Raw genomic sequence first — 27,454 nt, 5'->3', positions numbered from 1 at the left:
GTCAATATTCACTATTCCATTTAAATAATAATTTTTTCATATTTCTTTATTTTTTCTCTATATAATATTTTTATAAAAAATCATTTATATCCATGAAATAAGGACATTATCGTGTGAAAGATGAGAGATGAGAGAAGAAAATGAGAGAAAAAAGGAAAAAAGTGTGCTAATCATGTGAGAGAGAAATGTGAAACAAAATTTGGTGAGTGGGTTGTTAAGTGAAAATGCCTAGTCTAATTTGACTAGTAATTTCAGTCATCAAATTTTTTTGGTTAAAATGGTGAGGCTGCTGGGAGTGGTTTTTAAGAGTTTTCATCAAATTGGCTCACCAAAATAGCTAAAAAACTAATTTGGTGAGGCTACTAAAAATGCTCTAATAGTCACTCTAGCTCGGTGATAAGATTAAGATTAGGAAAAATAATCCAATTAAAGATAATTATCTTTTGAATACGTATGTTTACTTATATTATCTAGATAGGATTTACTTGTAGGTTTAATGTTATCTTATTCCACCTTGTAAGTCTATTTATAGACTCAATTGAGATCAACAAAGTATGCTGGAAGTTTATAATCAACATATGCATTTTTGTGAAGGCCAAGCAATTATTTCTTAGAACCTATCACAATTAAACTCATTATATGCTTAAAATTCGACCACATAAAAAATTGGTCTCAAAGCCAGTACCATGTCACGTGGGCGACCTAAAAAACAGTCTTACAGCTTTTAGATCAATAATTAAACCTCCTCAATGGAATGTTTTTAGTACTTGCGAGGTGTTTTAGAGAGAAGGAATGAGCTAAACTCGTAGGGAGTATTAGAGATTAAGAATGAGATAAACAACTATCTTCATGTTTCTCTCTAGTTTTTTAAGACTAAATTTTATGGAGTAATACTATATACCACACTATTATTTCATCACTATTTAATTATGTTGACATAGCATTGCAAATCCACATTGGATATATATATATATATATATATATTTGTAGATAACCAACAATCTGTATCACAACATTGGAAGAGATGAAGCTTGAAATAGCTATATATCTCAATCTTTATCTATAACAAGTCAAAAACATTGCTTGTTAACAAAAAGAGTAGTTGAATACTTCTGTAACTATATTTCACTCGATCATTTTCTCTTTTCTAAACAAACAAATACAACTCAGAGTAGACATAATTGCAAGATGATTATAAATTAAGGTGAGTGTAGGAAGTGAATAACAGATTCGGTCAAACACTAAATCCAAGTTCTTCTATCTTAGGCCTTAGGTGCAAGCCCTGCCTTTATTGCCTGAATGGTAGAAACATCAGTGTTGAAGGATTTTGCCAAAACCCCAGCATCAATGCCAGAAGTGAATACAGTTGTGGGAACTGAGACAATACCAGCATTTGCACTACCGAAGGCAGAGATGGCTGTGGCAGAATTGTTTGCATCCCTATTGAACTGATAGTGAACAAGTCCCTTAGGAAATACGAACTAGTCACCCACTTGGAGTGTCTGAGTGAAGAGTTTGTTGGTCGTATCAACAAACCCAACTTTCGGAGTACCGGCGAGGAGAAACAAGAGCTCTGCTGAGCGAGGATGGGTGTGAAGTGGATTCATAGAACCAACCGGGATTTGGAGAACAGCAAAAGAAACGCTCTGACCAGTAAGAGCCGAAAATTCAACCATGCTTGCTTTTGAGATCTTAAAAGTTGTGGGCCGAGCTGCCCCAACAAGAGCCCTCATGCCTGTGTATGTGAAGAAGTTTCCATCAACTAAGGGCACGTTTGGTGGGACTGCAAAATCAGAGGTGATATCTGCATCTCCAGCAGTCACCATATGGAAAGTAGTGAAGGCAAGTGCAAGTACAAAGCAAAACTCATGCTTGGAGGTGATGAAGGCCATGGTAGAAATATTGATATAAAAAAAAAAGAGGTTATGTTCCTTGATACTTCATTAGTTGCAAAAGGCTTTTATATAGAGGGAGTAGTGAAGGCACCGTACAATGAGGCTTGTGCACGCTACTAAATGATAAAATATTAATTAGATGATTAAATTTATCTTTTCTTACTTGTTTAAGTTTTTAAGATAAACGGTGATTTAATATGCATGGTATCGAAGCCATCAATTCACCTCATTTCAATTAAATATTTCATGTATTAAGATAAATAATATTTTAACACCCAATAAACGGTGATTCTTTGTGAGTAAATAATTCAAGTTGTACTTCATGTGACCTTCAGCTGGAGCGAACCATCAAGGCAACAAGTTGGTAATTAGATAGAAAATGTTGAAATCGGTGGTGTTACATTTGTGGTGAGTTGTAAAGGTTTTGATGTTTGAATATTAATGATTAAATTAACCGTTTATACCCGTTTAAGTTTTGAGAATTAGTACTGATCATATATATTAATTGTTTTGTTTTCCCCTTCTATTTATGTATCAATTATTATCTTAATTAATATATATTGAAAGAAATTTGAAACCTAAAAGAAATAAAATACGGAATAATAAAATAAGAGAGACAAAATTTTATGTGGGTTTTAAAGAATATCTCAAATGCCAAAAGAAATGTGGGACTATCTATAGGCAAAAGAAAATGAGCCAATTATGAGCTGAAACGAGCATGAATTTTAGAAAATACATCAAATGTAAAAAAAAAAAAAAAAAAAAAAAAAACGAAAAAGTAGGGCCATCTATGGGCAAAAAAAAAAGAACCAACTATGGACTGAAAATATTATAGGCACCTTGGCCTCTTGATTTTTTTTTTTTTTTTTTTTTTTCATTGCTGCACGACGCTACACTCATTCAAGTTATGCACATAAATAACCAAGCCTTTCTCAGTTCCTTTTTTTTTTCTTTTTTTTTCTTTTTTTTTTTTTTTTAAACCAAGAAAACACTGAACTGAACGGGTTGAAAAACCAAACAAAATACCTGCAACCAAACGGAGACCTTCTTCTCCAACAACTCCCCTGAGAACTGCCAGAACCTATCGGAAACTTGCCGGCACGACTAAATCTCGCCGGAGAACACCACAGATCTCCTGGAATGTCGCCGGACAACTCAAAAGTTGGCGGAAAATACCACAAAAGTCCCTGACAACCATGAAAACCACCATTAATGGCCAAACGTCGCCGGTGAACACAACAAAACCGCTAGTAACTCGACAGAGACAACCAGACGCCGCCTCAAACGATCTGAAACTGCCGGAGCAGATGAGAACTTGCCGGTGACACCAACTAGGATCAACAAAGAGCCAATCTACAAACACCCACCGTGAAAACACACGGAAAGAATTTTTTTTTTTCTCAAGAACAGTATAAAATCTCCCCATAACGAAATTTCCTCCTTTTTTTTTTTTCTTTCTTTCTTTTTTTTTTTTTTTTTTTTGTCAGATACACTGCAATATCTATGGGGATGAGATTTGCAAAGCATTGACTATCAAGAAAAATAAAATACAAGAAAATGAAAAACAAGAGAAATAAATCACAGGACTATTAGATCGAACACTGATGTTAGCCTATATCTTTGATACCATGAAAGAAATCTAAAACCTAAAAAAAATAAAATGAGAAATAATAAAATAAAAGAGATAAGAGATTTTACGTGGTTCGGTCTATAACTTACGTCCACAGAGTAAATCTCAAAGAGCTACATTGTTGTTATTATTGGTTGATTATCTACAATATAAATGATCCATATTTATAGGGATATAGAGAGAATACAAAATGGTATGTAGAGAGAATATAATCAAATCAGAATTGAATGTATTTAAATCTGATTTGATTATAATCAATTACAATTAATGGGGATTAAATCAAATCCTCCAATGTATGGAGAGTACCGTAATATACGGTATTAATATATTATGTAACATATATCATATTTTACTTTAATACTTTCCTCTCTAATTTTAATTATTACGTACTACGTAGCATAAAAGAACCATCAAGTAAACTTGTTAAAAACCATCACAAACCTGCTGTGAAGAAATAACTTCAAAAAAAAAAAAAAAAAAAAAAAAAAAAAAAAACTTTCACAACTAAACTCTTGATCATCACGTGAAAGACAATTAATTGGAAATAGAACATGGAAAACTCTTGATCAGCACATGTTTTAAGACACTTGTCAAATTATTAAACCGGTTTGTAGCCAATTTTTGTCATATGCTTCTCACTTTATTATATTGGTTTGTAGCAATTTGGTACAAACCAGTTTGTAGCTAATTTTGGTCCCTAATTAATTTATAACTTTTTTTGAAAGATAATTTCATTTGAATGTGAAAACATCTCCGCCTAATTCACACCCTTTAAGGGCATGTTCGGTAAATTTTTCACAAGTGTTTTTTCTTCTCTTGGAAAATCATGTTTAATCCCTAGATTTCATCTTATTTGGATTTAGTTACAAGGTTTCCAATTTTTTCAAGAATAAGATTTTTAGATTTTGTCCAATTTTAAATAGGTCACTCAGTCATTTCATCGTAAGAAATTAATGGTTTGTCATCTGCTGTTGAAAACTACTTCATGAAAATTATTTCGTGAAAATTAAAGTTTCCCTCCAATTGTGTCTTACACTTTGTCCCACGTTGAAAAGGTTTGAGATTTTTTTGTGCTTTATAAAGGATTATCTTACTTTTATTCTAGAATGGCTTTCGAGTAGACATATGGTAGTGGTGTCACCCAATGCGAAACACTAGCCGTACGTGCGTCGCATCAACACTTTAGACACACTTATACATCGTCGCACACTCGAACTAGTCACGTGCTTATTATTTACATCAGAAACTGTTATTACAATAATAAACTGCTTATATAATTCTATAAAAGAAAACTTTTTGGAAATTTGATTTTACACATTTTTCTTCTTCGATCTCTTCTTCTTCTTTGCAGTTACAAAATTTATGGTTTATGATAGTTTTTAGATCGAATTTGCAATCTGAACACTACATTCGGGCATTATTGTATCCTAATGACAGAATTAGTGTATTCCTTAAGAGATAGAATATTTATTTTGCTTTCATTAACTTTGTAGTTCCCACATCTTTATTTTATTATATCTGTCACATGTGTCTCATTTGACATGCTAACGTCATTGCCCCAAATATTAATGTCATTTCATCAAGTGCCAAGTCATCCATTAAGAAAAGAAAACAAAAATCAAAACATCTTTACTTGATCAATCTTTGGCTTTGGTCAATCACCATTCTTGTTGAAATTTAAATTCCCTTGGATGACGCCTAAATCCAATTTCTATCCTACAAGAGATCAAGAAGAGATTGTTGTGATAGTTTGAGATAGGTGGAGAATGTCTTCACAAAGGTGGAAGAAGGGGATAGCTCTTCTCACTACAAAAAATTTGCTCATTAGCGGCCAACAAATTTGGCCGCTAATGATGTTATTTTGGCCGCTATTGATTAATAGCGGCCAACTTTGGCCGCTAATAGTCCGACGCTAAAGACTATTAGCGGCCACTTTTTTGTGTTCGTCGCTAATAATTGCTTTATAGCGGCCACTAAGTTCGCCGCTAAAAGTAATTTTGTCCGCCGCTAATAATTGTCAATTGAATCTAAAGTCGCTGCTAATACTAGATTATTAGCGTCGACACGTATGTGGCCGCTAATAGTTAAAACAGTTGGGTATTATTGTGGCCGCTAATACTAGAATAGTCTAGTATTAGCGGCCACATGTGTGGCCGCTAATAATACCCATTTGTGTTAACTATGTGTGGCCGCTATTACTATTAAAAAATATATATATATATATATATATATATATATATATATATATATATTCAAATTCACCCACCCTAGCTTATGAATTAAATCTTTACATGCATATTACAATATTTTAAAAGAAATACATTCTATGCATAAGCAAAATCGTATTGCATAAATTAATTAATAAGTGGACTATATTGCCAGCCATAAAGCTATTCCTATGTTAAGGTCCTACAATTTCTATTTCACTTGAGATATAATATACTATACATTAAAAAAACATAATAGCAAACATGTATCAATGACAAAAGAAGAGAGATCTGGAATTGATTAAATTTACTCTGTTATTTAGTTATTTCATGGGACAAAATAAGTTTATAGATCATAAGGTACCTTATGAGATCTAAAGGTGAGATTACGACGTAAGCCTACACTTAAGGAACATCAAAGCATGCTAATGAGATAATTATATGTATCTATCACTACAAAAAATTTGCTAATATACGTTCTCTCTCACAGAAAATGTCTGTAATTGTTTCTCAACACTCCTGTACATAAATGGATGTATTCTAAAGTTCAGATATGTGTAAAGAACGAGCAGCTCATCTAAGTTAAAATTCTGCAGTAAAACCTGGACTGTTGGACAGATTCAAAAAGTCTAAGAGGATAAGATCTAGTATAGTACATGTACGCGAGTGATCTAAGTGACATGGTATGTGACAGTACTTAAATCTATAAGTGATTCTTCAAGGAAAACACTAAAAAATAATGTTTCTTCTAAATTCCAAAATAAAGGAAATGAAATGTGTACATGTCTCTTCAAGGATAACGTAAGACATGAAATTTAGAACAATGAACAGAAATTGAGGGATATTGGTATTACCGATTTATAAAGGTGGATAAAACTTAAAACTTACTTCATTGCATTTGTGATTACATCAAATGGGTCTGGTCCAGCAGCCACAAAAACCAAATGACTCCCCTCAAATCCTTCAACAGTGGAATCTCCTGCAAGAAACCACAATCCCTCCCCTCAATCCCTCCCATAATCCCATCTCCCACTATCATCGCCAGAAAGAGGCAGCAGACTCGAAATTGTAAACCCATCGGGTTTCACCCCATCATTCTATATAGATATATTTTACCACCTGCCCCAATTCCTTATCAAAACTGCAACCCCATCATTCTGTTTTGCTTATTAACCTCCATCCCCCCCCCCCCCCCCCCCCCTTGCTTGGACAGCTAAAGCTGTCAAAAGTTCTGAAAGCATATGAAGCAATGAGAACCCATATTAAGAAACAAAAATTAGATTTGTGTAAATTCAACCAACTGAGACAGTACAAACTACTCTACCAAGGATTACAAATGAAAATATACCTTGAGAATGAAATCACAATAGTGTCATAATATTCTGTTTTGGAAGAAACGGCCACACAAAACAGTTACACATAAAGAAGCTGTCTCTTTGAATAAAAATATCAGATAAATTTATCTACATAACTCATGACAAACATATAAAAGAGCATAAAAAAGGAAATCAAGCAAGGCGTGCCATGTATGTAAAATATCTACTCATGAACACATTAGCAAGTTGGAATGGGGATAAGAGACAAACCAATATTTGGAGAATGCATTCTTTAGCGTTGAAGGAGATGACTGTCCACAAACTGATGATAATGTGGCAAATGGATCTAACTGATCATGATCCAATGAAGCTGTTGTTGACGCCAGGGAGAGTTTCTTAACAGCAACTTCTAGATGTTCACAATCCTCATGACCCTCACTCACTGATACTGCATTTCTCCTTTGAAAATTTTTTGTTTGATTCTTGAGAAAATGCCGAACTACACAACAAACCAAATACTTCCTTGGTCGAAATTCAACAAAAGAAAAAAGAAAGAAACAGAGAGAGAGAGAGAAAGAGAGCGAATCTCTTTTCGCACCATATATAAAATAAATAAATTACCAATGCAAGATGGGCGAGAGATCTTACCAGACTTCATATCCACTCTCTCAACCTTCCCATATCTACTGAAAAGCCGTTCCAGATCAGATGGTCGTGCGTCATACTCAAAATTTCCACAGAAGATGGGCTTCATTTTTCCTGCAACACTATAAGAAAGCACCATCATAATTTGATATATCTTGGACTCAATAAGAAGTAAACTTGGTCAAGCAACTGAAATTCGTGCATCTAACTGAAAGTAAGCATGACCACAGCATAATAACCCAGGGAATATCGTCTGCACATAAAATGCAAGTCAACTTATATATAATATGCTTATAACAGGATGCCATCTAAAACTACACAGATTGAGAGTTCGGAGTGGAAATTATGGCTCTTTTTCTGAAAATGAAACTAAAACCAGGGTAATTATATTTTCTTTTCCAATTGACCAAAATTTTTACAAGTCAAGCTTGTAGTAACCCATAATTCAACAGAGAAAAACCCATAAATCCACCCATCAATATGCAACAACCTCAAATTTGTAAATGCTTTCTCGAAATAAACCAAAATATTCAACTTAACACATTAGGAGTCACTACCCGCAGTCAAGGAGTAACAAAACACATTCAGATTGAATGAGGCTAATACACCAAAATTAGTTTGTGTCTAGGGTGTGAATACTATGGTTGTTGATGGTTACCCGAATATTCCCCATTTACCTCTGCTCCTTTTCCTGAGTTTTCTCACCAATCAAACAAAATCCAAATAAAACGAAATCCAGAGCCCTAATCTATAATACCATAGTAGCACAAACAAAAATCTTAAAAATGAACTATAATGAAATAAACACTGTGACGACCCGTTTTTTTTTTTTTTTTTTTTTTTTTTATATACAAAGCGTAAAACGAGTCATCGCAGTGGCACGACTACGTGTCGCTCAGCCAACATATGGCACATGCCCCATAACATGTACCTGATAATCAGAGTATGACATACATCCATCTATGCATCGGAAAACATAAATCTGAATAGCGGAAATTACAACTTATACATCTATCACAAATTAATTACAACAAAGAGCCATTTAACATCTATCCGTTTGAGTCTTATTAACACTATAACAATAATGGCTTAACAAAGAATAAGTGACACAAACGTCACAAGCCATACCAAACCTATAAAATAGTGGACAACCCGTGGTCCGACAATTACAACTGTCGCGGCGAGCTTCAGTCATAATATCTCAAGCACACTGCTACCGACCCATCGACTATACCGAAGTACCTGCAGCCAAAGAAACATCATCTACACGGTTGTGGTGGTATCCACATCCGCATAGATGAAAGAATGAGTTCACCGCCTTAGTATACCTCATACTAAGACCTCAGTGGTATAAGACTACCTGAGTTTTCACAAAGAACCAACCTCTATTTATTTTTAGTCGTGCGAGCACTATATTAGCCACAATTTACCAATAGCTAATGTAGCAAACACCGACTATTCAGAAATCATTTAAAACATACTATATAGCTGTGAAAACATGTAGAAGTTCCAGACATCCCTCCTTGGAAGTTTCTACATATAGACCCCTCTATAATAATACTTTTCACCGGTCGCTTGGACATATGTGCACACGATCACTCCATCACAGATATCACGTATACACATAGGTCTTAAGCAAAGAACATGGCATCTTACTTTTCCGTACTAGGATAACATCCTTCAACAAAACACTCGCAACACCATCTCCAATCGTATTCCAGCTTCGTGCCTTGACGTTAGTAGATCATGAGAGCATTAGAGTTAAACTCAATCATGCTAACACGTCTTTCCTGATAAACAAGAACAGTCAACCTTCCTACTCATAGACATGCCATTACTCGCACCTGGGTAGTCATGTATCCATGTACTTTCAAGTTCAATGTATGACCTTAACACATGATTATCCGATAGAAATATACATAAGATCTTTTTCATGAAGACTCTTATGCATACCAATACGTCTAGTAAAACTACTCATAACATAAAAACCTCTCTCACAAAACAATGCTATAATGCTATGCATGAACTAGGGCTAATAATGCTGCTGATACTGATATGCTGCTGATACTGTTATGCTGCTGATATACTGATACTGCTGGTATGTATGCTCTATACTACATGCTCAATGTTCCGTGCTTGACCAGTATATATTGCACTACTGTGTCACGCTGAAATCATGCAGTTGTTAAATCACGTCCTTTTAAAACTAAACAAATCAAGCATTTTACCCAACACTTTGAAATCATTCAAAACTTAGTTTCTTTATCAAATCTACGCAGTTTCAACATGACATGTTCTCAAACAATTTGCATAATTTAAATCTCAACCGCAGAACTTAACACTTTAAATCTAGTCAATACTTTTCACTCTTGCACTATCTCTTAAACATCATTGATATAGTTTAAACATAATCGAAACTAATAAATCATCTCAAAGCATATACATTTCATCATATGGTTGGTTCAGTTTCATAAACAATATATATATTTTTATCAATCCAATACATATAAAAATATATATTTTCTCAGTGAGTGGAATACCCACCTTGGCTGCATTAGACTCCAACTCGAACACTCCTTGGACTCTAGTCACTTGGACTCTATATTGGAGAACCAATTAAAGTCTCCAATCCGAACATGATCCTGCAAACATTGGTAGCATTAGACTATGCTATTGAATCACATACTCTATGACATCCTAACTACCCGCGTGCTCACACGCCAGAGATCCAGTGAGATATAATGATATACGTATATCGTATACGATCGATATTGGAAAGACAAGAAAAAAAAATCTGGTTTTTGGTGACGTGGGTGTGAGGTAGGTGTCTAAAAATACTTATTTTCAACCTTTATTGGTTTTTTTTTTAAAATAAAAAATAAAATAAAAATGCATTTAGCCACGTGGGTATAGCACATGGCTAAATGTTGCGTGGCTAAATAACCACGCATATGAAAAGCCACGTGGCTAATTGACATTTAGCAACATCCTTATTAGCTATACGGAACCCACGTGGTTAATTGCACATGGCGAACCGTTAGCCACATGGATGTGGCACATCTACGTGGCTAATTGCAGGTGGCTAAAAAACACATTTTTCTATACATACTAATTGTGGTGGTGCAAGTTAGCTAGAGTGGGATGGGTAGCATAACGAGTAAGCCATGGCTCTTATTTCTTATGCTTCTACTCCTGTCTTATTACAGAGAATGCTTCACCATAGCTGCCGATACCCTTTCAACAGGTCAGTCTCTTTCATGGAGCAACACTATATGAGCTCCATTTCTTCCAACGAGGGGCTTCATTAAAGGCCTACCTCAGCATATGGCATAAAAGCTTTGTTCCGAAGAGCATTGTTTGGGTAGCAAATAGATAAACCATTTTTCTAACCTATCTTTCTCAAGACTTGACCTCTCAGAAGATGGCAACCTACTCCTATTTTAAGGTTCCTCCAACATCCCATTTTGGCTAAAAAATTTGACATTTCTCCGATCAAATTTAGCTGAAGCAACAATTGGTGAAGATGGGAATATCGTTTTGAAAGATTGGTCCAATGCAAAACCCTCAAACCCCTAAATCCTCACCACAAAAACTCTAAACCCTAAACCCAAACCCCAAACCTTAAACCCTAAAACTCTAAACCCTAAACCCCATACCCCAAACCTTAAACTCTAAAACTCTAAACCTAAACCCCATAATCGTAAACCCTAAACCCAAAATCCTGAACCCTAAACCTTAAATCCAAGCCCTAAACCCTAAACCCCAAATCCAAACCCTAAACCCTAACCCTAAACTCTAAACCCTAAACGCTAAATCCCAAACCCTGAACCATAACACTAAACCCTAACCCGAAACCCTAAACCCTAAACCCTAAAACTCTAAAACCCTAAGCCCTAAGCCCTAAACCCTAAACCCTAAAACATTAACCCTAAAGCCCTAAACCCTAACCCTAACCCTAACCCTAGCCCTAAACCCTAAAACCCTAAATCCTGACCCTGACTCTGACCCAAAAACCTAAACCCTAAACCCTAAACACTAAAACCCTAAACCCTAAACACTAAGCCCTAAAAATCCTAAAACCCTAATCCCTAACCCTAAATCCAAACCTTAAACCCTAAACCCCAAAACCTAAACCCTAAACTGTGTACCCTAAACCCTAAACCCTAAACCGTATACCTTAAACCATGAAGCAATATTTTGGTGAAGATGGGAATTTTTTTTTGAGATTGGTCAAATGCATCTTCAATATTTTAGGAGAGTTTCGACCATCTTACTGATACATCCCATTTTGGTTGACAAATTTGACATTTCCCCCGTCAACTGAAGCAATACTTGGGGAAGATGGGAATTTTGTTTTAAAAGATAGGTCGAATGCGTCTTCTATATTGTGAGAGTGTTTCGACCATCCGACCGATACATGGCTCCCAAGTGCAAAGTTATTGATTGATAAGGTTACTCGAAAACAACAGCTACTCGTTTCATGGAAAAATTCAAAAGATCCAGCACCTAGTGTGTTCTTTGGGGGGGGGGGGGGGGGGGGGGGGTTAGACCCAAATGGAAGCAATCAAATTAAATTTGCTTAGAGTGGAACATATCCCAAATCTATTGGAATTTTGGAGTTTGGAATGGAAATTAATTCAGCTTAATTCCTGATATGAGATTGAATTTTGTCTACAACATTAGTTTTGTTTCAAATGAAAAGGGAATATATTTTATTCATTCTCTTTATAATCCATCTCACCGGTCTAAATTAGTGATGTCGTCTAACCATGAAATGTATGATATCTATTTCATTTGAAATTGACAAGATCCTTGTCCGCAATCTACGTCTTAGGGTCATTAACCAAAAAGGTTCAATGTCCTCAATAAGATTGAACTAGCATGCTTAAAATAATGCATGCCAATTTGAATTTGTTTATCATATATATGCACGTGTTGTGGTTACAGTTCTCTAGATGCAACCAAACTAAGACCTAAAAAGATTCATCTCATGTCTAAAGGTAGTGGTTTAAAAATCACCTCCCCACACCCATTTTCACACTCCCTTATATAGTTTTTAAAACTATCATTAGATTTAAATACAATAAAGATCCATATCAAATTTAATGGTCATTGTTTTAAAAGCAACTTAAGGGATGTGGAAATGCCGAAATGGGTGTGGAAAAGTAAAAATATGTATAACATTACTCAAAAAGAAAATTTTCACATACCAGCCTTTAAAATTGACAAATGTCCCTTTAATATTTGAGAAGTAAAAGCTTTTTTTAATAATATTAAGAAGAAGAAAAAAAACCTACATACCTTCTTCAATTACCATCCAATTGACAATGTTTCCTTCAAACTTTTAATTAGAATAATGTCCCCTTTAAATTACCAAAAATTATCACAGTCTCGTCGATAATGAAAATACCCTTAATAAAATAAAAGTAAAAAATTCTAAAAAACAAATAAAACTATAAATTGAAAAAACCAAGGGTAGAAAAAAAAATGCATTGTATTTTTTAAAGGAAAAAAAAATTGTTTTTAGTTTTTCATTTATAGGAGTATTTTTGTTTTACTGAAAAAAAAAAAAAAATTAAGAAAAATTTCACAAAACCCCCCGAACTTCCACTCGTTTTTAACTAACCCTCAAAGTTCAAAAACTCGGAATTTAAACAATCAAACTTCTAATTTTTTGCATTGTCCCCTTTCTGTTGGGGTTTGACGCTAAATTAGACAGCAAAAAGAGTGAAATGACATTTATACCCCTTGAACTTTTATAAAATTTCAAATTTATCCTTAATTTCAATTTAAAAATTTAAAAAAGTTCAAACAAAAAAATTAAAGGGTAAATTTAATTACTTTTTTTTTTTTTTTCATAAACTACCAGCCTCACCACCTGATGACATTGAAGTACTATTTAATTATCAAAACTTCCAATTCCGTCGGTCAACCTTGCTAAAAAACTTGACAAACACATATTTTGCTGTTTTGGAAACAGCAACGTACCAAACAGCTAGCCCATCTTCAAGATTTTCACCTCATCTAGGACCATTGACATCTCTACCCGTTTCTCACTTATTCTAGAACCTTCCCCTTTTATCTCCTTCTCGGCCTTTCTCCGGTTGACGTGATTCAGCCGCAAAACCGTCCCCTCCACTTCAAATCCTGCATCTTCCCCTCCATCCTCGTACCATCTCCTTGATTCACGCCCCCTCGCTTTAATTGACTTCGGCCGACCAAGTACTCAATATATGACAACCTTTCCTTGAAAATCCTCTACCCATTTCCCGATAATCTCGCTCCATCTCTCAACCTCCACCTTAATTTATTTTTAAAAAATAAAAAAAAAAATCAAAAAGTAGTGGGGGACCACCTTACCACATAAGCAAGGTGGTAAAAAATTGTATATTTGGGTGGCATTGAATCATTATTCTTAATAGAAATATTAGACACATTTTCACTATTAAACACCCACTTTTATGTAATTTTTAAAATTATTATTAGATTAAAATTTAATAGTAAATTATTTTAAATTTGATGATAATTTTAAAAATCGCATCAAAAAATGCGGAAGTGCAATGTCTTATCATTACTCAATGAAATGTGTTATTTGTACACACTTTTTTGTAACACATTTTGTTCACACACATTTAGTGTGACACTCATGCATGTAGAAACCATCCTATATGTATGGATTTCACACCAAATGTAAAGAACATAAATTTCTTACAAACTGTAAGAAATTTCATACAACTCACATACAAGAATGACATGTATTATTTAAACATGTGAGAAACACATGTTTTTTTATTAGAGTAATGTTTCTTACACAATTTTTGTACAACTTTTACACAACTCTAACAACTTTCTTTTAAAATCAGCTTTTGAATATTTAGGATCCACATGTTGGAAAACAAATCCAATGGTTGATCATAACAAAAAGTAGTTAGAGTTGTGCAAAAGTTGTGAGAGAGTTGTGTAAGAAACATTATTCTTTCTATTAATGCTATTAAAATAGCATGTGAGAAACACATTCTATTAAAACAACATGTGCTTTTCACATGCCAATGAATACATGTCAGTGTTATATATGGGTTGTATAAAATTTCCTACAAACCAGTTTGTAAAAAAATTTCTGTTTCTTTTGATTGCCCCTTTTTTAATTCTAGCAGGTGATTCTCTCATGCCCGATTGTCATTGCAATCAGAATTTCCTGTTTTTTCTTTTTTAGTAGGTCTTGGAACCGGTGATATCCGATATCCAACACCTGATGCTCCCCATTCTTGTTTGGACAGATTTCAAGTCTTTTAGAAGCGTCGATTTCTACGCATCCTATCATTAGAGAGACCGCTTTTCACTTTGTACGTGAAACTTTTCTCATCTTTTCTTTTTTTCTTAAGAGTTAAGTCTATTAGTAGGAGTGGCAGACTGGCAGTGAGTCAATGACCCTCGCAATTCTTTCTCATTCTCCTTTATTGGAATAAATAAATAATAAAAAAAGATTAACCCTTAAATTTTGGTTAAAGTTTCACAACCAGCACTTGATTAGGCATGGTGAAAATGCTATTTTGACAACGATTTTTAGGATGGTTTTTTTTTTTTTAACAAAAAAAAAAGAAAAAAGAAAAAAAGCAGAAGAAGTATTAATAAAATATAAAATATTTAAAATTATTTCTATTTTTATATCATATCACAGATCAAAATAAAATTTTTTTTTAAAAAAAAAAAAAAAAAAACACGCTTAAGCAAATTTTGTCAAACGAACCTAATGATTAAAGCAATTAATTCAAAAAGTTGTTTGATTATTTGTAGAGAGGCCAAAACTAATTAATGAAGTCTGCAGATTCCATTGGAAATAACATGGATATCGTGTTGAATAAAGTCACCCCACCCTTTTCCTCCGCTACGAGAAAGAGCGGATCCTATGGAGTATAATCGTTGACTAATTGACTCCAAAATGGATTCAAAACATGCTGTCAATCGACAGAGTGATTATATCAGACATAAAGAACTATGTGAAATAATTCGGTTAACGAAGACGCCTTAACAGAGTCCAGAAAAAAGATAGTGAGAGAGTCTTCAGTGAAATTTCTGTCTGGCCCGAGGAGGGAGGACATTCCTCCCTCCTCCCGGCTGTGCTTTTTGCTTCTCTCTCAGCCTTTTGAACTGTAGAGATTTTATTCCCCCCGATTTGAACCGGTGGTGGCTGGTTTTTCCCTAACTCTTTTGGGCTATGGTGGCTTGTGTTTGTTTTTGGTTTTGTTGTTTCTTTCTTCTGGTGTTTTGGCAGTGAGAAGAAGTCCGGTTTGGGGAGTGGCCGGCTTCCGGTGTCGTTGACAGAGTGCTTTGACCGGTTTTAAGTTTGTTTTCTCTCGGTTTTCGAAGCCAGATCTACGCACATCACTCGACTTCTGCTAGACACGCGCCACCCAGCTGTGTGGGTGTTTTCTGCTGTTGTGTTATGCATTCTTTTGTTTCTCTAGTACAGACTGTCTTTGTATTGCTTAAATTTTATTGGAATTTTTAGTGGCTAAATGCTAGATAGACCCTCTTTTATTTTGAGAGTGTTCGTTAATGTAAAGAGAGGCCCCAATGTAATTCTTGTAAGGTTTGAGTTTCTGCTAAAGCAGCTGTTTTTTAAGTCAGATCCTTCTGGTTTAGAGTTGTAGGGGTCTTGTACCTCCTTCTCATGATGTAAGCCTTTGGGCTTTTTCAGCAATATATTAGGTAGCACATGCTACTTTGTTCGAAAAAAAAAAAAAAGAAAAAAAAAAAGAACTATGTGAAATAGAGACTAGAAATTTTAGAAGAATGAGTAGGAAGTTTCTTTTGTTCCTTCTTGGAAATCGGAAAATAAAGAAATAGTTAATTCTTACTCTTGCACTTTTGAATGCAGTTTTTTTTTTTTAAAAAAAAAAAAAAAAAAAGTGGCAGTATAAATTGTTATTGATTACTTCGGATTTTAACTTTTAGTGTCACATCAAGAAGTATGAACTTGAAAGTGTGCAAGATTTTTCAAAAATTATTTTGGCTAACTTTGTAACAAAAATTAATAAAAAAAAAAAGAAAAAAGAAAAAAAAGAAAGAACATCATACGGCTAGCCACTTTGTGTAAGGAAATAGCTAACTGCTACAATAATTATTGGAGAACAAAAAAACTAAAGAAAGAATATTTAAAGAGAATTGCTTTGATCCAAATTTAGGTGTTGTTGAAGAACAAAAAATAAAGAATTAATATTTAAAGCAAATAGCTAAAATTATGATCCAAATATAGGTGCTTTAAAAATATTGGGAACTAAAGTATAGAAACATGATCTTTAGCTAAACATTAATTAATTTGTTGAGCTGAATATGAATGCTAAGCTTCGGAAGAAGATTTGGACAGTAAGATTGTCACATGGATGTCACTTTAAGCGTTAGATTAGTTGCACAAGCACGACGGAGTTTATTAGTGTGGTTTTTTAGTTCGAATTAATAAAATAATATTAGACCTTTTTTTTATAAAATCTATCTATATATATATATATATATAATGCTCTTGATATGACTTTTTCTTCCCTTCAAGTTGATAGAAGTCTTTGCACAAGTTAAGCGAAAAAGTACAAACACCAAAAATCTTTTCCGTGCAAACATAAGAAACATAGTGGGGAGCGAAAAGAAAAAACTAAAATCAAATGAAAGAGCTGAACTATCTAAGAGAAAAGGATGCATGCTCTGAAGAATAGTAATAGCAAGGTAGGCCAAAAAAGTTAGAAAATGTGTCTATAAATTAATGTTTTGGCCTTATTAAATTTAGAATCTTTTTAAAAAAATTATGTTGTGAGAAATTAGGAATAATGCTATTCAATAGACTTTCATGCAATTGTCATACAACTGGGATAACGTGTTATGAAAATCAACCCTTAATTCTTATTTTTATTTTTCAAAAGTTCATTTTTAGAAAGAATTTCATTTAAATGTACCGAACTTTCGGTTTATTTAACTTAAAGCGAGTTCGATCAACATGTATAGTTACATAGGAACGTGACAGCACAAGAGGGTTCAGCGTTTTCCAAAAGCTATAAAGCTAGGAATGGCCTGGAAGTGAACTTCGTCACAAGAAGACTACTCCAAGTTTTCTTGTTAACCCATTCATATCTATCATCATTCTTTTTCTACCATTCTCCACTAATTACTAACAGCGGTGCTGCAAGTTAGAGAGAGCTGGGTAGCATGACGAGTAAGCCATGGCTCTTATTTGTTCTGCTTCTAATCCTCTCTTATGGCAGAGCATGCTTTTCCATATCTGGTGATACCCTTTCACCAGGTCACTCTCTTTCTCTTTCAAAGAGCGAGACCATAGTATCTCAAGGTGGCACTTTTGAGCTCGGTTTCTTCAAACCAGGAAGTTCATTAAAAATCTACCTGGGCATATGGTATAAAATGTTTGACCAGAAGGACAATATTGTTTGGGTAGCAAATAGAGAAAACCCTCTGTCTGACCTGTCTTCGTCAAGACTTGACCTCTCAGAAGATGGCAATCTACTCCTGTTTGGAGGTTCCTCCAGCATCCCATTTTCGTTGACAAATTTGACCTCTCCCCGCTCAACTGAAGCAGTACTTGGGGAAGATGGAAATTTTGTTTTAAGAGATAAATCGAATGCGTCTTCTATATTGTGGGAGAGTTTCGACCATCCGACCGATACATGGCTCCCAGGTGCAAAGTGTTGGATCGATAAGGCTACTCGAAAACAACATCAACTCGTTTCATGGAAAAATTCAGAAGATCCATCACCTGGTGTCTTCTCGGTGGGGTTAGACCCAAATGGAATCAATCAAGTTTGCTTACAGTGGAACACATCCCAAATCTATTGGTGTTCTGGAGCTTGGAATGGAAATTCTTTCAACTTAATTCCTGAGATGAGCTTGAGTTCTATCTACAACTTCAGTATTGTGTCAAATGAAAAGGGAATGTATATTATTCATTATCTTCGTAATCCATCTTACCGCTCTAAATTAGTGATGTTGTCTACAGGAAAACTGCAGCTATGGACGTGGCTGTCTGGCCCTTTGGTATGGAATTCATTTTGGTATAAACCGAGGGACCCATCTGATGTCTACGCTTTGTGTGGTGGATTTGGCGTGTATAGTGGGAATTCCTCGAGCCCGATCTGTGAATGTCTAAAAGGCTTTGAACCATTTTCGATTGACTACACCAGACTAAATGATTGGTCGGGTGGCTGTGTGAGGAAATCTCCTTTGCAATGTGAGAATAATACGTATGGTAATGGGACAAAAGATTGGTTCATGAAAATGCCAAACGTGAGATTGCCTGTCAATTCAAAAGCATATTGGGCAGAGAGTGCTAGGATTAATTGTGAAGCGGCTTGCATGAATAATTGCTCTTGCACAGCTTATGCTTATAATAGGAGTGGGTACTGTATGATATGGGAAGGAGCTATTTTTAACTTACAGCAACTCTCAGATGCTGGCGAGACTGGACAATATATCTATCTCAAACTTGCTGCTGATGAGAATCAAAGTACCAAAGGTGAAATGAAATCTACACAATAAAATTTAATTGTGTCATCTTTCATTTTAAGCTAATACTTCATTCTCTGTTATGGTTGAGCTAATAGTGATTCTTGTCATCATGATCAGGCAAAAAATGGAAAGTATGGGTAGCTGTGTTGGTCCCTTCAATAGGGCTTATCTTATGCCTCTTCATTTGTTTTTCAACGAAAGGAAAGCTCAAACGCGTAGGTAAGTGTAAACGACGTTCCAACCTCATATAGAAATCACTTTCAAAAAATTACAAGGAAGTCTACTTTAACTTAACACACTTTTCTAATGGCCTGACAATGAAAGCTAGCAGCTGTTAGCATCCTTAGTTGGTGAAGATAGTGTTTCAGGCTCCTGTTTGTGGGGGTCCTACAAATTTCATCATGTCTCTGTGAAGGAGTTTAATTAATTTGCAGTTATTTGGTCATTTCACTGGAATCGGAATGAATTGCTATATTATTACTACTTATTTGCAAAAATGACTAAATAAACTTAGTTATCTTTGGAAACTGGCATTTCTCAATGGTTGAACTTTGGTGATAGGATAGCTCGATACATTTTGAAGCTTAAGACGACAAATTTAAGTGATGTATTTTTTTTAAAAAAAAAAGAAAAAGAAAAATTAATTAAATAATTTTTTATTTTTATTTTTATTTATTTAAGTGAGGCTTCTTCTTCTTCTTCTTTTATTTTATTTATTTTATTTTTTTCCATTTTTTTCTTTAGATCACTTATCAGCGACGGTCCTAGGGAATGATTTTAATGCCTTGAAAGGCTTGAATAGTGACATGTTGGAAAATAAGTAATGAAATGGGAAAAATCATATTTAGTCCCTAAGTTTTATATCAGATTTGGATTTAGTCCTTAGGTTTTCAATTTAAAAAATAAGGTCCTTAGGTTTTACCCAAGTTTCAAATTGATCCCTTTATTATTTTACCGTCAAAGTTAACAATTTTTCATTTGTCACATGTGTTTCATTTGACACGTTAGGGTTCATGTCAGCACTCAATACAATGTAAATGTTCATATTACGAATCTAGAAGATTAGGATGACGAAGAAGATAATTTTTTGTTTCGGTCTTTGTTTTTTATTTATTTTTTATTTTTTTTGAAAGACTTGTCGCTTAATAACATGTCATTTGTATTAGATGCTGATATGAACGCTAATGTGTTAATTGAGACACACATAAAATATGTCAAACTATTAATTTTGAGGAAAAAAAAAATGACAGAGGGACCTATTTAAAATTTGTGCAAAACCTAAGGACCATATTCTTAAAATTAGAAACTTAAGGACTAAATTCAAACAAGATAAAAACCTAAGGGCTAAATATGATTTTTCCCTAATGAAATTGTAGAAGGAGAACCATAAGCTACTCATTGCTCATTACAAGTCCTAAAAAGTCTTTACCCACAACGTAATTAAATATTATTATTATTTTCATTCTCTCCACAATTTGGAGAGAATTTCCAAGAAATTGAATAGAATGTTTTAAGTTGGAGAATTGGTTTTATTTAAAAATGTCTTTAATATTATTTGTTTATCTCATTTAATACTATCAATTGTTTAAGACTTATTTCAAGAATGGAATGTTGGAGAATTAAGTTTTTAAGAAAATTTAATGATATTAATGCCTTTTTAATTACTTATTACTGAAATTAGGGGCCTTAATTAAATAATATTGATTATAATTAAGCCTTTAAATATTTTTTTTATAAAAAAATATTTATCAATATTAATTAATTGGGGGCCTTAGGCAACCGCATAATTTGTTATAGGGTAGAGCTGGCCCTGTTTGGTGAACCTAATGATGTCACCTCATTGGATTTCCATGTATAGTGACTAATTCTTATCAAACAGGAGAGAAGGCTTCAAGCAACAATCTACTATTATTTGATTTCGATACGGAGCTCAGTGTAATCAATGAAGAAACGAATACCAACAATAATATGAAGAAAAAAGAGAAGGATTTTGAGTTACCACTATTCAGTTATGAGAGCATATCAACTGCAACTAATAATTTTTCAGCTGTAAATAAGCTTGGAGAAGGAGGTTATGGACCTGTTTACAAGGTACGTAACATTTTTTTGATGAATGTGCTTTAAATACTATCAAGAAAACCGACATTAGTGGTAAATCTTTATGGAAGTTTAAAGAGCTTATGGTTCTCCTTCATAGGGGAAATTACTCAGAGCGCGAGAAGTTGCAGTGAAGATGCTTTCAAAAAAATCTGGACAAGGAATTGAGGAGTTCAGAAATGAGATAATACTAATTGCAAAACTTCAGCATCGAAATCTTGTCAGAATCTTAGGTTGTTGTATCGAGCGAGATGAAAAAATATTAATATATGAGTACATGTCTAATCAAAGTTTGGACGTCTACCTTTTTGGTGAGTGCATGTTTATGTACATATGTGTATTTATTTTAATCTCATATGTTTCTAGGTTCTTATGGACTAATTTCCTTGTTGTACTATTTAAACAGACCCAATCAAGAACAAGATGTTAGCTTGGGAGACACGTGTACACATTATTGAAGGGATCGCTCAAGGGCTTCTTTATCTTCATCAATATTCAAGGTTACGAATCATACATAGAGATCTAAAACCGAGTAACATTCTCTTGGATAGTGAAATGAATCCAAAAATATCAGATTTTGGCATGGCTCGAATAGTTGGAGGTAAAGAAACGAAAGCAAACACAAACCGAATTGTTGGAACTTAGTAAGTGTGCAACTTGTTTATATATGATATTTGCAATTGCCAATTAAATTCTTTTTGCAAGCTACTAAAAAAATAGTGTACTAAATTTTGTACTCCAGTGGATACATGTCTCCGGAATATGCTATAGATGGTTTATACTCGATAAAGTCTGATGTGTTTAGCTTTGGAGTGTTGCTCCTAGAGATTATAAGTGGCAAGAAGAATACTGGCTTCTATAACAGTAGTTCACTCAATCTTCTTAGATATGTGAGTATCTTTTATATCCTCTCAATTTCTTTATGTTTTAACTTAGTCTTATAAATTGAAATGCGCTTAATTTTCATTAAAGCTTACATTTATTTGAAATGATACTAGGCTTGGGAGTTGTGGATAGATGATCGGAGTTTGGAGTTGATAAATCCAACAATTGGGTATCCTTCTTCTAGTTCTCTTCCGTTGAGACTCATTAACATCGGCCTTCTTTGTGTCCAAGAAAGCCCGACTGATCGACCTACCATGCCTGATGTAGTCTCAATGATTAGCAATGAACATGCACCTCTATCTAAACCCAAGCAACCAGCGTTTACCACAGGCCGGAACATGATGGACACAAATCCAACAATTGACACATCAAGAAATTGCTCAAATAATAGCGTAACTATTTCAACAATGGAAGCTCGATGATTGTCTCCTATATCAAAGAAAAGAAATGTTGTACAACCAATCTTTTTGTTTAATTTGTATGCAAGTACGTTGATATGCTAAATGTCACTAGATGTTGTCTTGGTTCACTCATATCTTAGAACCAATCTTCTTGAATATTTTGAACCATATCTCTTATAAATTATGCGATAAACATGACTGCAATGATGTGAATTTCTACAAAAATTATATTCACAGCAATATCATGTGTAGACTTCTACTATATCGACGATAAAAAATTTCCAATAATTACACAACTATTAATCAAAGCTCTAACTAAACACCCAATTGAAATACAACATGGCACAATCCAATAATTCCAGCAAATTGGTCCTCATAAATTCAATCAGTTTTCCAAAATATACCATTATAAATGTTAAACATAAATATATAAAAAAGAAATGGCAAGTGTTCACCTGGAAAGAGACCAACATATCATATATGTTAAATAGAACTTCATGCGTTCTGGTCTGAAAGCAGGACGGACAGTTTTATTAGTTGAAGAACACAAACTATTCTCACCTATCTCTCCACAACCTTATTTTTGTAAGAAAATTTTCTACTTACATTCCAATTTTCCAGCACTTAAATTTCATATTAACCAAACAGAACTCAGAATTTTTGCAATACTCCAATGTACTTGGCCCCATTAGAGGCAAAACGCTTACAAAAGTTTTTGAGCGGGTTTCAACCAATTAATGTAGATATAAATAGATACTATAAATTAGTTACGTTTCTTTTCTAGAGCTCCACTATTTTTTACCAAGCTCCAAACCTTTTATCTGAACTGAGCCAATTATATCGTTGCATTGAAAACCCAAGAAATGAAAATTCAAAATATACCTAAACTTCAATTCGTTTCTTTTCTAAGAGCATCCCTAGCGAGCTTTCCATTTCAATTTTTTCACCAAAATTTGGTAAAAAACTTTAAAAAGTCCACTTCAACAAACTCTATAATTTTTTTTTTATTTTGGCTCTTGTCAGAATTTCACTCCAAATTTAGCTAACAAATTTCATGAGCTATTGAATATTTAATCATTTCTCTCTCATTTCACTTTACTTTTCACTTTTCATCTCTCTTCGTTTGTTAGGTGGGCTTGCTTAAAACCAGTAAAAAATTAATATCTAGTTGAAATAGAGAAATATTTAGAGAGTTTGATGTAGGAAGTTTGTTAAAAATATTTGTTAAAATAACCAAAGTAGATTTTTTAACTAAAATTCATAGAAAATTTGGAGAGCTCACTAGGGATTCTCTAACATAGTGAGAAGTGATAAACGTGAAAAATAAACTTTATTCTCAATACACAAAATCAGCACACACATTGATAGAAAAAATTGATAATAATATTGATGGGAAAAAATGTTTATTCCAATACAACTGTTCTAAACTTATTGTAAAACCCTAAGGCTACGAAAGGCAATAAGATACTCCTAAGAATGAAAATAAAACAAAGAAGCAAAATATGGAAATACTTGGTGCCAAAGGATATTCTAAATTTATGGAAATACTTGGTGCCAAAGGAAAGCCATATTAGGAAAAAAAAAAAAATAACTAAAGTAATACTTGACAACAAAGGAAATCAAAACATTGGAATCTTCTAGAAAAGAAATCAAGAAATTTTGGACGGGTTATTATGCATAATATCTTCTAAATCACAGTCTGTCAATAGTTTATTCTTTCCTTTCTTCGTCATTAAACATGTTGGCAATTAACACATCATAAAATAACCCAGCGGTATTTCTGCCGAGGGTCGTCGGCACTTTAGGTCCATCGAGGTCTGATGATTACTTAGGCCCATCGGACTGTCCTACATCAGTCTCCTCCACTTTAGAAAAACTCATCATCGAGTTATTATCCCTATATAATGGGTCATCTAGATGGTATTCGAACAGGTCAGCTACATTGAAGGTGTTCGAAATTAACATGTCGTTGGGGAGTTCCACAACATAGGCATTGTCATTTATCTTCCTTGTCATTCGAAACGGTTCATACTTACGACTTTTCAATTTGCCATAGGTTTTGGTGGGGAAACGGTTCTTGCACAAATGTGCCATGACTAAATCCCCTTCTTGGGAAGTCTTCACTTGCCACTTTTTAGCCACTGCCTTGTACTTATCATTTGATTGTTCTAAATTCAGTCGTACATCTTCCTGTATTTGTTGCACTCGTTCTGCCATATTCTCGGCTGCTAAGCTTAAACCTAGGAGCTTCGAGAGCGGAACCAAGTCCAAAGCATGCTTAAGAGGTTTGGTGTAGACAACCTCGAATGGTGATTTGCCCGTAAACCTGTTGCTGATACTATTGATTGCAAACTCCACCTAAGGAAGATTAAGATCCCACTATTCAGCTTGTCTCCCGAGACACATCTGAGCATGTTATCGAGGGTTCAATTGGTCACCTCTGTCTAACCGTCAGTTTGCAGGTGGCATGTGTTGATGTACTTGAGTGACATGTCAAACCTCCGCCACAAGGTTATCCAGAAGTGACTGAGGAACTTGATGTCTCGGTCCGACGTCATGGACTTGGGTTCGCCATGCACTCAGACAACTTCTCTAAAGAAGAGATGGGCTATCTGGGATGCATCAAATGTCTTCATGTAAGGGATGAAGTGTGCCATTTTGGACAATCTGTCAATTACTACGTAAATAGAGTTCATACCTCATTGGGTCCTCAGCATACAAATCCTTCAAGTGTTCAAAGCTGAGCGTGCATTTGGTTCAAGTTGCTTTGGGTATTGACAAATTTCAAAGCTTGATGGTCGCTGTACTGAACAAACTCCCGCTGGATCAAATAATGTCCCCAATGCTTCAAACCCCAAATAACAACATAGAATTCCAGCTCATAAGTAGACCGGCAAGCTTCATTTAGTTTCTCACTAAAGAACTCAACAGGTCGTCCTTCTTGTGACAACACAGACCCTATTCCCATGACTGACACATCACAATCCATCCGACCACTCAAAAAATTTGTGTAGTCTAATCCCCCTTAATTATCCACAATTTCAACTATGGCTGACCCAGTCACTCCATTTGCTATTTTGAGGGTGATCGACCATCGTCAAAATAGTTTTAAGGGTAGTCATTCAACTCCATCAACTAATTCAGAGTGATCAATCACCTATAAAATTATTTAGAAGTGGTTGGCCATTCCATAGATAGTTACTTCCACGCTAGATAATGAAAGCGAAAGCCCAATAAACAAAAGATTCTAGCCTCGTATATGAGGTTTGAACACTGGAGATTGAAGAGAATGGCCATGTCATGGGCCATCCAAACTTCATATGTATGCTTGTCACATTGTATATGTGGCAGGATGCATTCAAAGGTTATTGTGGTAATTACCTTTTCCCCCCCTCATGAACTACCAGTCATTGTCAATATGTCCCCATGAACTGACACCCTCACCAGATAAGAGCATCAAAGTACCAAAGCATCGCTTACCAAATGCAACTCGATGCAACTTGATATACTAGAGCATCGGGTATATGGCCCGCGGACCACCCCAAATGCAACCCGATGCTCTGGTACTTCGATGCTCTTTTTTGGTGAGAGCTGTCAGTTCATGGAGCATCGAAGTACCAAAGCATCACTTACCAAATGCAACTCAATGTAATTAACCTGATATACCAGAGCATCGGGTATGTGGCCAACGGACCACCCCATATGCAACCCGATGCTCTGGTACTTCGATGCTCTTTTTTGGTGAGAGATGTCAGTTCATGGAGGCATATTAACAATTGCTGGTAATTTATAAGGGAAAAAGGTAATTAGCCCAAGGTTATTGGCTCCTACGAGATGAGGAAGGATTAAAGCCATTCGAAATTGTTATTACCCAGTTGTCCTAAAGCTGAATGTACGTATGACCCATTGCAAAAAAATCTACATGCATAATGTCATAGATATGGGTTATTAGATACGTTCCATTCCTTACAATAATGTAGTACAAACGATATAGATACATTTTATGGCTACATATCGATTCTTGGTTTTTTGATGAATTTAGATGAACATTAGACAGTTAGAACGATCTTCATATTCAAATGAGAAAACCCATTTAATTTTATGTTTCAAAATGGGATTTATTCGATAGAAAAATGTTAAGCCTTGAAAAATGAATGAGAAAATTGAGTCATCATAGCCCGACAAAGTTTTCCTTAAAATTAAATTAGAATTTTTTTTTCTAATTCAATCTATTAAATTGACATCTGTCCTTAAAGTATGTGATTCGCACATACATTTTTAGAATCCTTGTTAGAACTTATGTTATCGAATGTTTGACTTTCCACTTCGAACGTTCGGCCATGACTATTTGATGTGGTCTTTTTGTTTACCAAAATATATCAATAATAAATAACCACTCGCAATAGGACGAATCCTTGTAGGATAAGGCTATAGAGAGGGTGTCGAACCTCAAGGACTACAGGGGTATTGCTGTCAAGCTTTTCGAGATTAAATATAACTTAATTAAAAAGATGTTTGATTTGATTTTTGTTTTCTAAAATAAATACATAAATGTAAAAGAAACATAAATTTAAAGAGAGTAGGGATGAAATAAAGAATAGGGGGTTGATTTCAACACTCACCGCAAAACAATAGTCAATCATAAATTAACAAGGAAAATTCATATTATGCATGATATAGGGCTCGTCTCACTCGAGTAGTCAAAAAATTACCTTTAAAGAATAAGTATAATCCATCTTCGGTTGGCACGGACCATCCACCTAACTACTAAGATGCGGTACGACCCATCTTTCCTAGGTATGGATTAGCTACGTCTTTAATAGGATACACACAATCAATGAAAAAGTATAACCCATCTTCGGTTGGTACGAAC

The 27,454-nt window shown here is 34.5% G+C and overlaps 4 protein-coding genes and 1 long non-coding RNA gene across 5 annotated transcripts; 2 read left to right on the top strand and 3 right to left on the bottom strand.

Annotated features, from left to right (window-relative positions):
• Positions 1-1,098: 1,098 nt before the first annotated feature.
• On the bottom strand, positions 1,099-1,922 carry LOC133861723 (putative germin-like protein 9-2). The gene has a single exon (XM_062297520.1). It carries the CDS (start codon positions 1,890-1,892, stop codon positions 1,482-1,484), a length of 411 nt encoding a protein of 136 aa, XP_062153504.1. The 5' UTR covers positions 1,893-1,922; the 3' UTR covers positions 1,099-1,481.
• A 5,284-nt stretch (positions 1,923-7,206) lies between these two features.
• Positions 7,207-7,811, bottom strand: LOC133859828 (uncharacterized). Its single transcript, XM_062295375.1, has 2 exons — positions 7,697-7,811; positions 7,207-7,547 (listed from the first exon to the last, which is right to left on the bottom strand). Exons 1-2 carry the CDS (start codon positions 7,800-7,802, stop codon positions 7,276-7,278), a joined length of 378 nt encoding a protein of 125 aa, XP_062151359.1. The 5' UTR covers positions 7,803-7,811; the 3' UTR covers positions 7,207-7,275.
• An 869-nt stretch (positions 7,812-8,680) lies between these two features.
• On the bottom strand, positions 8,681-10,371 carry LOC133861787 (uncharacterized). Its single transcript, XR_009899077.1, has 2 exons — positions 10,238-10,371; positions 8,681-8,956 (listed from the first exon to the last, which is right to left on the bottom strand). It is a non-coding gene; the product is annotated as an uncharacterized LOC133861787 (long non-coding RNA).
• A 7,516-nt stretch (positions 10,372-17,887) lies between these two features.
• On the top strand, positions 17,888-21,322 carry LOC133859456 (G-type lectin S-receptor-like serine/threonine-protein kinase At2g19130). Its single transcript, XM_062294863.1, has 3 exons — positions 17,888-19,205; positions 19,316-19,417; positions 21,078-21,322. Exons 1-3 carry the CDS (start codon positions 17,888-17,890, stop codon positions 21,320-21,322), a joined length of 1,665 nt encoding a protein of 554 aa, XP_062150847.1.
• A 722-nt stretch (positions 21,323-22,044) lies between these two features.
• Positions 22,045-22,602, top strand: LOC133859454 (receptor-like serine/threonine-protein kinase SD1-6). Its single transcript, XM_062294860.1, has 2 exons — positions 22,045-22,185; positions 22,294-22,602. The coding sequence occupies exons 1-2, from the start codon at positions 22,045-22,047 to the stop codon at positions 22,600-22,602; spliced, it is 450 nt and encodes a 149-aa protein (XP_062150844.1).
• The last annotated feature ends 4,852 nt before the right edge of the window (positions 22,603-27,454 follow it).

Source organism: Alnus glutinosa, chromosome 2 (assembly GCF_958979055.1).
Source record: "Alnus glutinosa chromosome 2, dhAlnGlut1.1, whole genome shotgun sequence".
NCBI classification, from domain to species: domain Eukaryota; kingdom Viridiplantae; phylum Streptophyta; class Magnoliopsida; order Fagales; family Betulaceae; genus Alnus; species Alnus glutinosa.
The sequence above is the reverse complement of the archived record's forward strand: the minus strand, read 5'-3'. Positions and strand labels throughout refer to the sequence as shown.

What these genes read in the sequence shown, in the direction of transcription:
- LOC133859828 (XM_062295375.1), bottom strand. Translation starts at nt 7,802, where the DNA reads ATGAAGCCCATCTTCTGTGGAAATTTTGAGTATGACGCACGACCATCT. An exon ending in GAGAGTGGATATGAAGTCTG is followed by an intron (nt 7,548 to 7,696) that starts GTAAGATCTCTC and finishes TTTGTTGTGTAG; the next exon opens with TTCGGCATTTTCTCAAGAAT.
- LOC133859456 (XM_062294863.1), top strand. Translation starts at nt 17,888, where the DNA reads ATGACGAGTAAGCCATGGCTCTTATTTGTTCTGCTTCTAATCCTCTCT. An exon ending in TGAGAATCAAAGTACCAAAG is followed by an intron (nt 19,206 to 19,315) that starts GTGAAATGAAAT and finishes CATCATGATCAG; the next exon opens with GCAAAAAATGGAAAGTATGG. An exon ending in AGGAAAGCTCAAACGCGTAG is followed by an intron (nt 19,418 to 21,077) that starts GTAAGTGTAAAC and finishes CTTATCAAACAG; the next exon opens with GAGAGAAGGCTTCAAGCAAC.
- LOC133859454 (XM_062294860.1), top strand. Translation starts at nt 22,045, where the DNA reads ATGTCTCCGGAATATGCTATAGATGGTTTATACTCGATAAAGTCTGAT. An exon ending in CACTCAATCTTCTTAGATAT is followed by an intron (nt 22,186 to 22,293) that starts GTGAGTATCTTT and finishes AAATGATACTAG; the next exon opens with GCTTGGGAGTTGTGGATAGA.
- LOC133861723 (XM_062297520.1), bottom strand. Translation starts at nt 1,892, where the DNA reads ATGGCCTTCATCACCTCCAAGCATGAGTTTTGCTTTGTACTTGCACTT.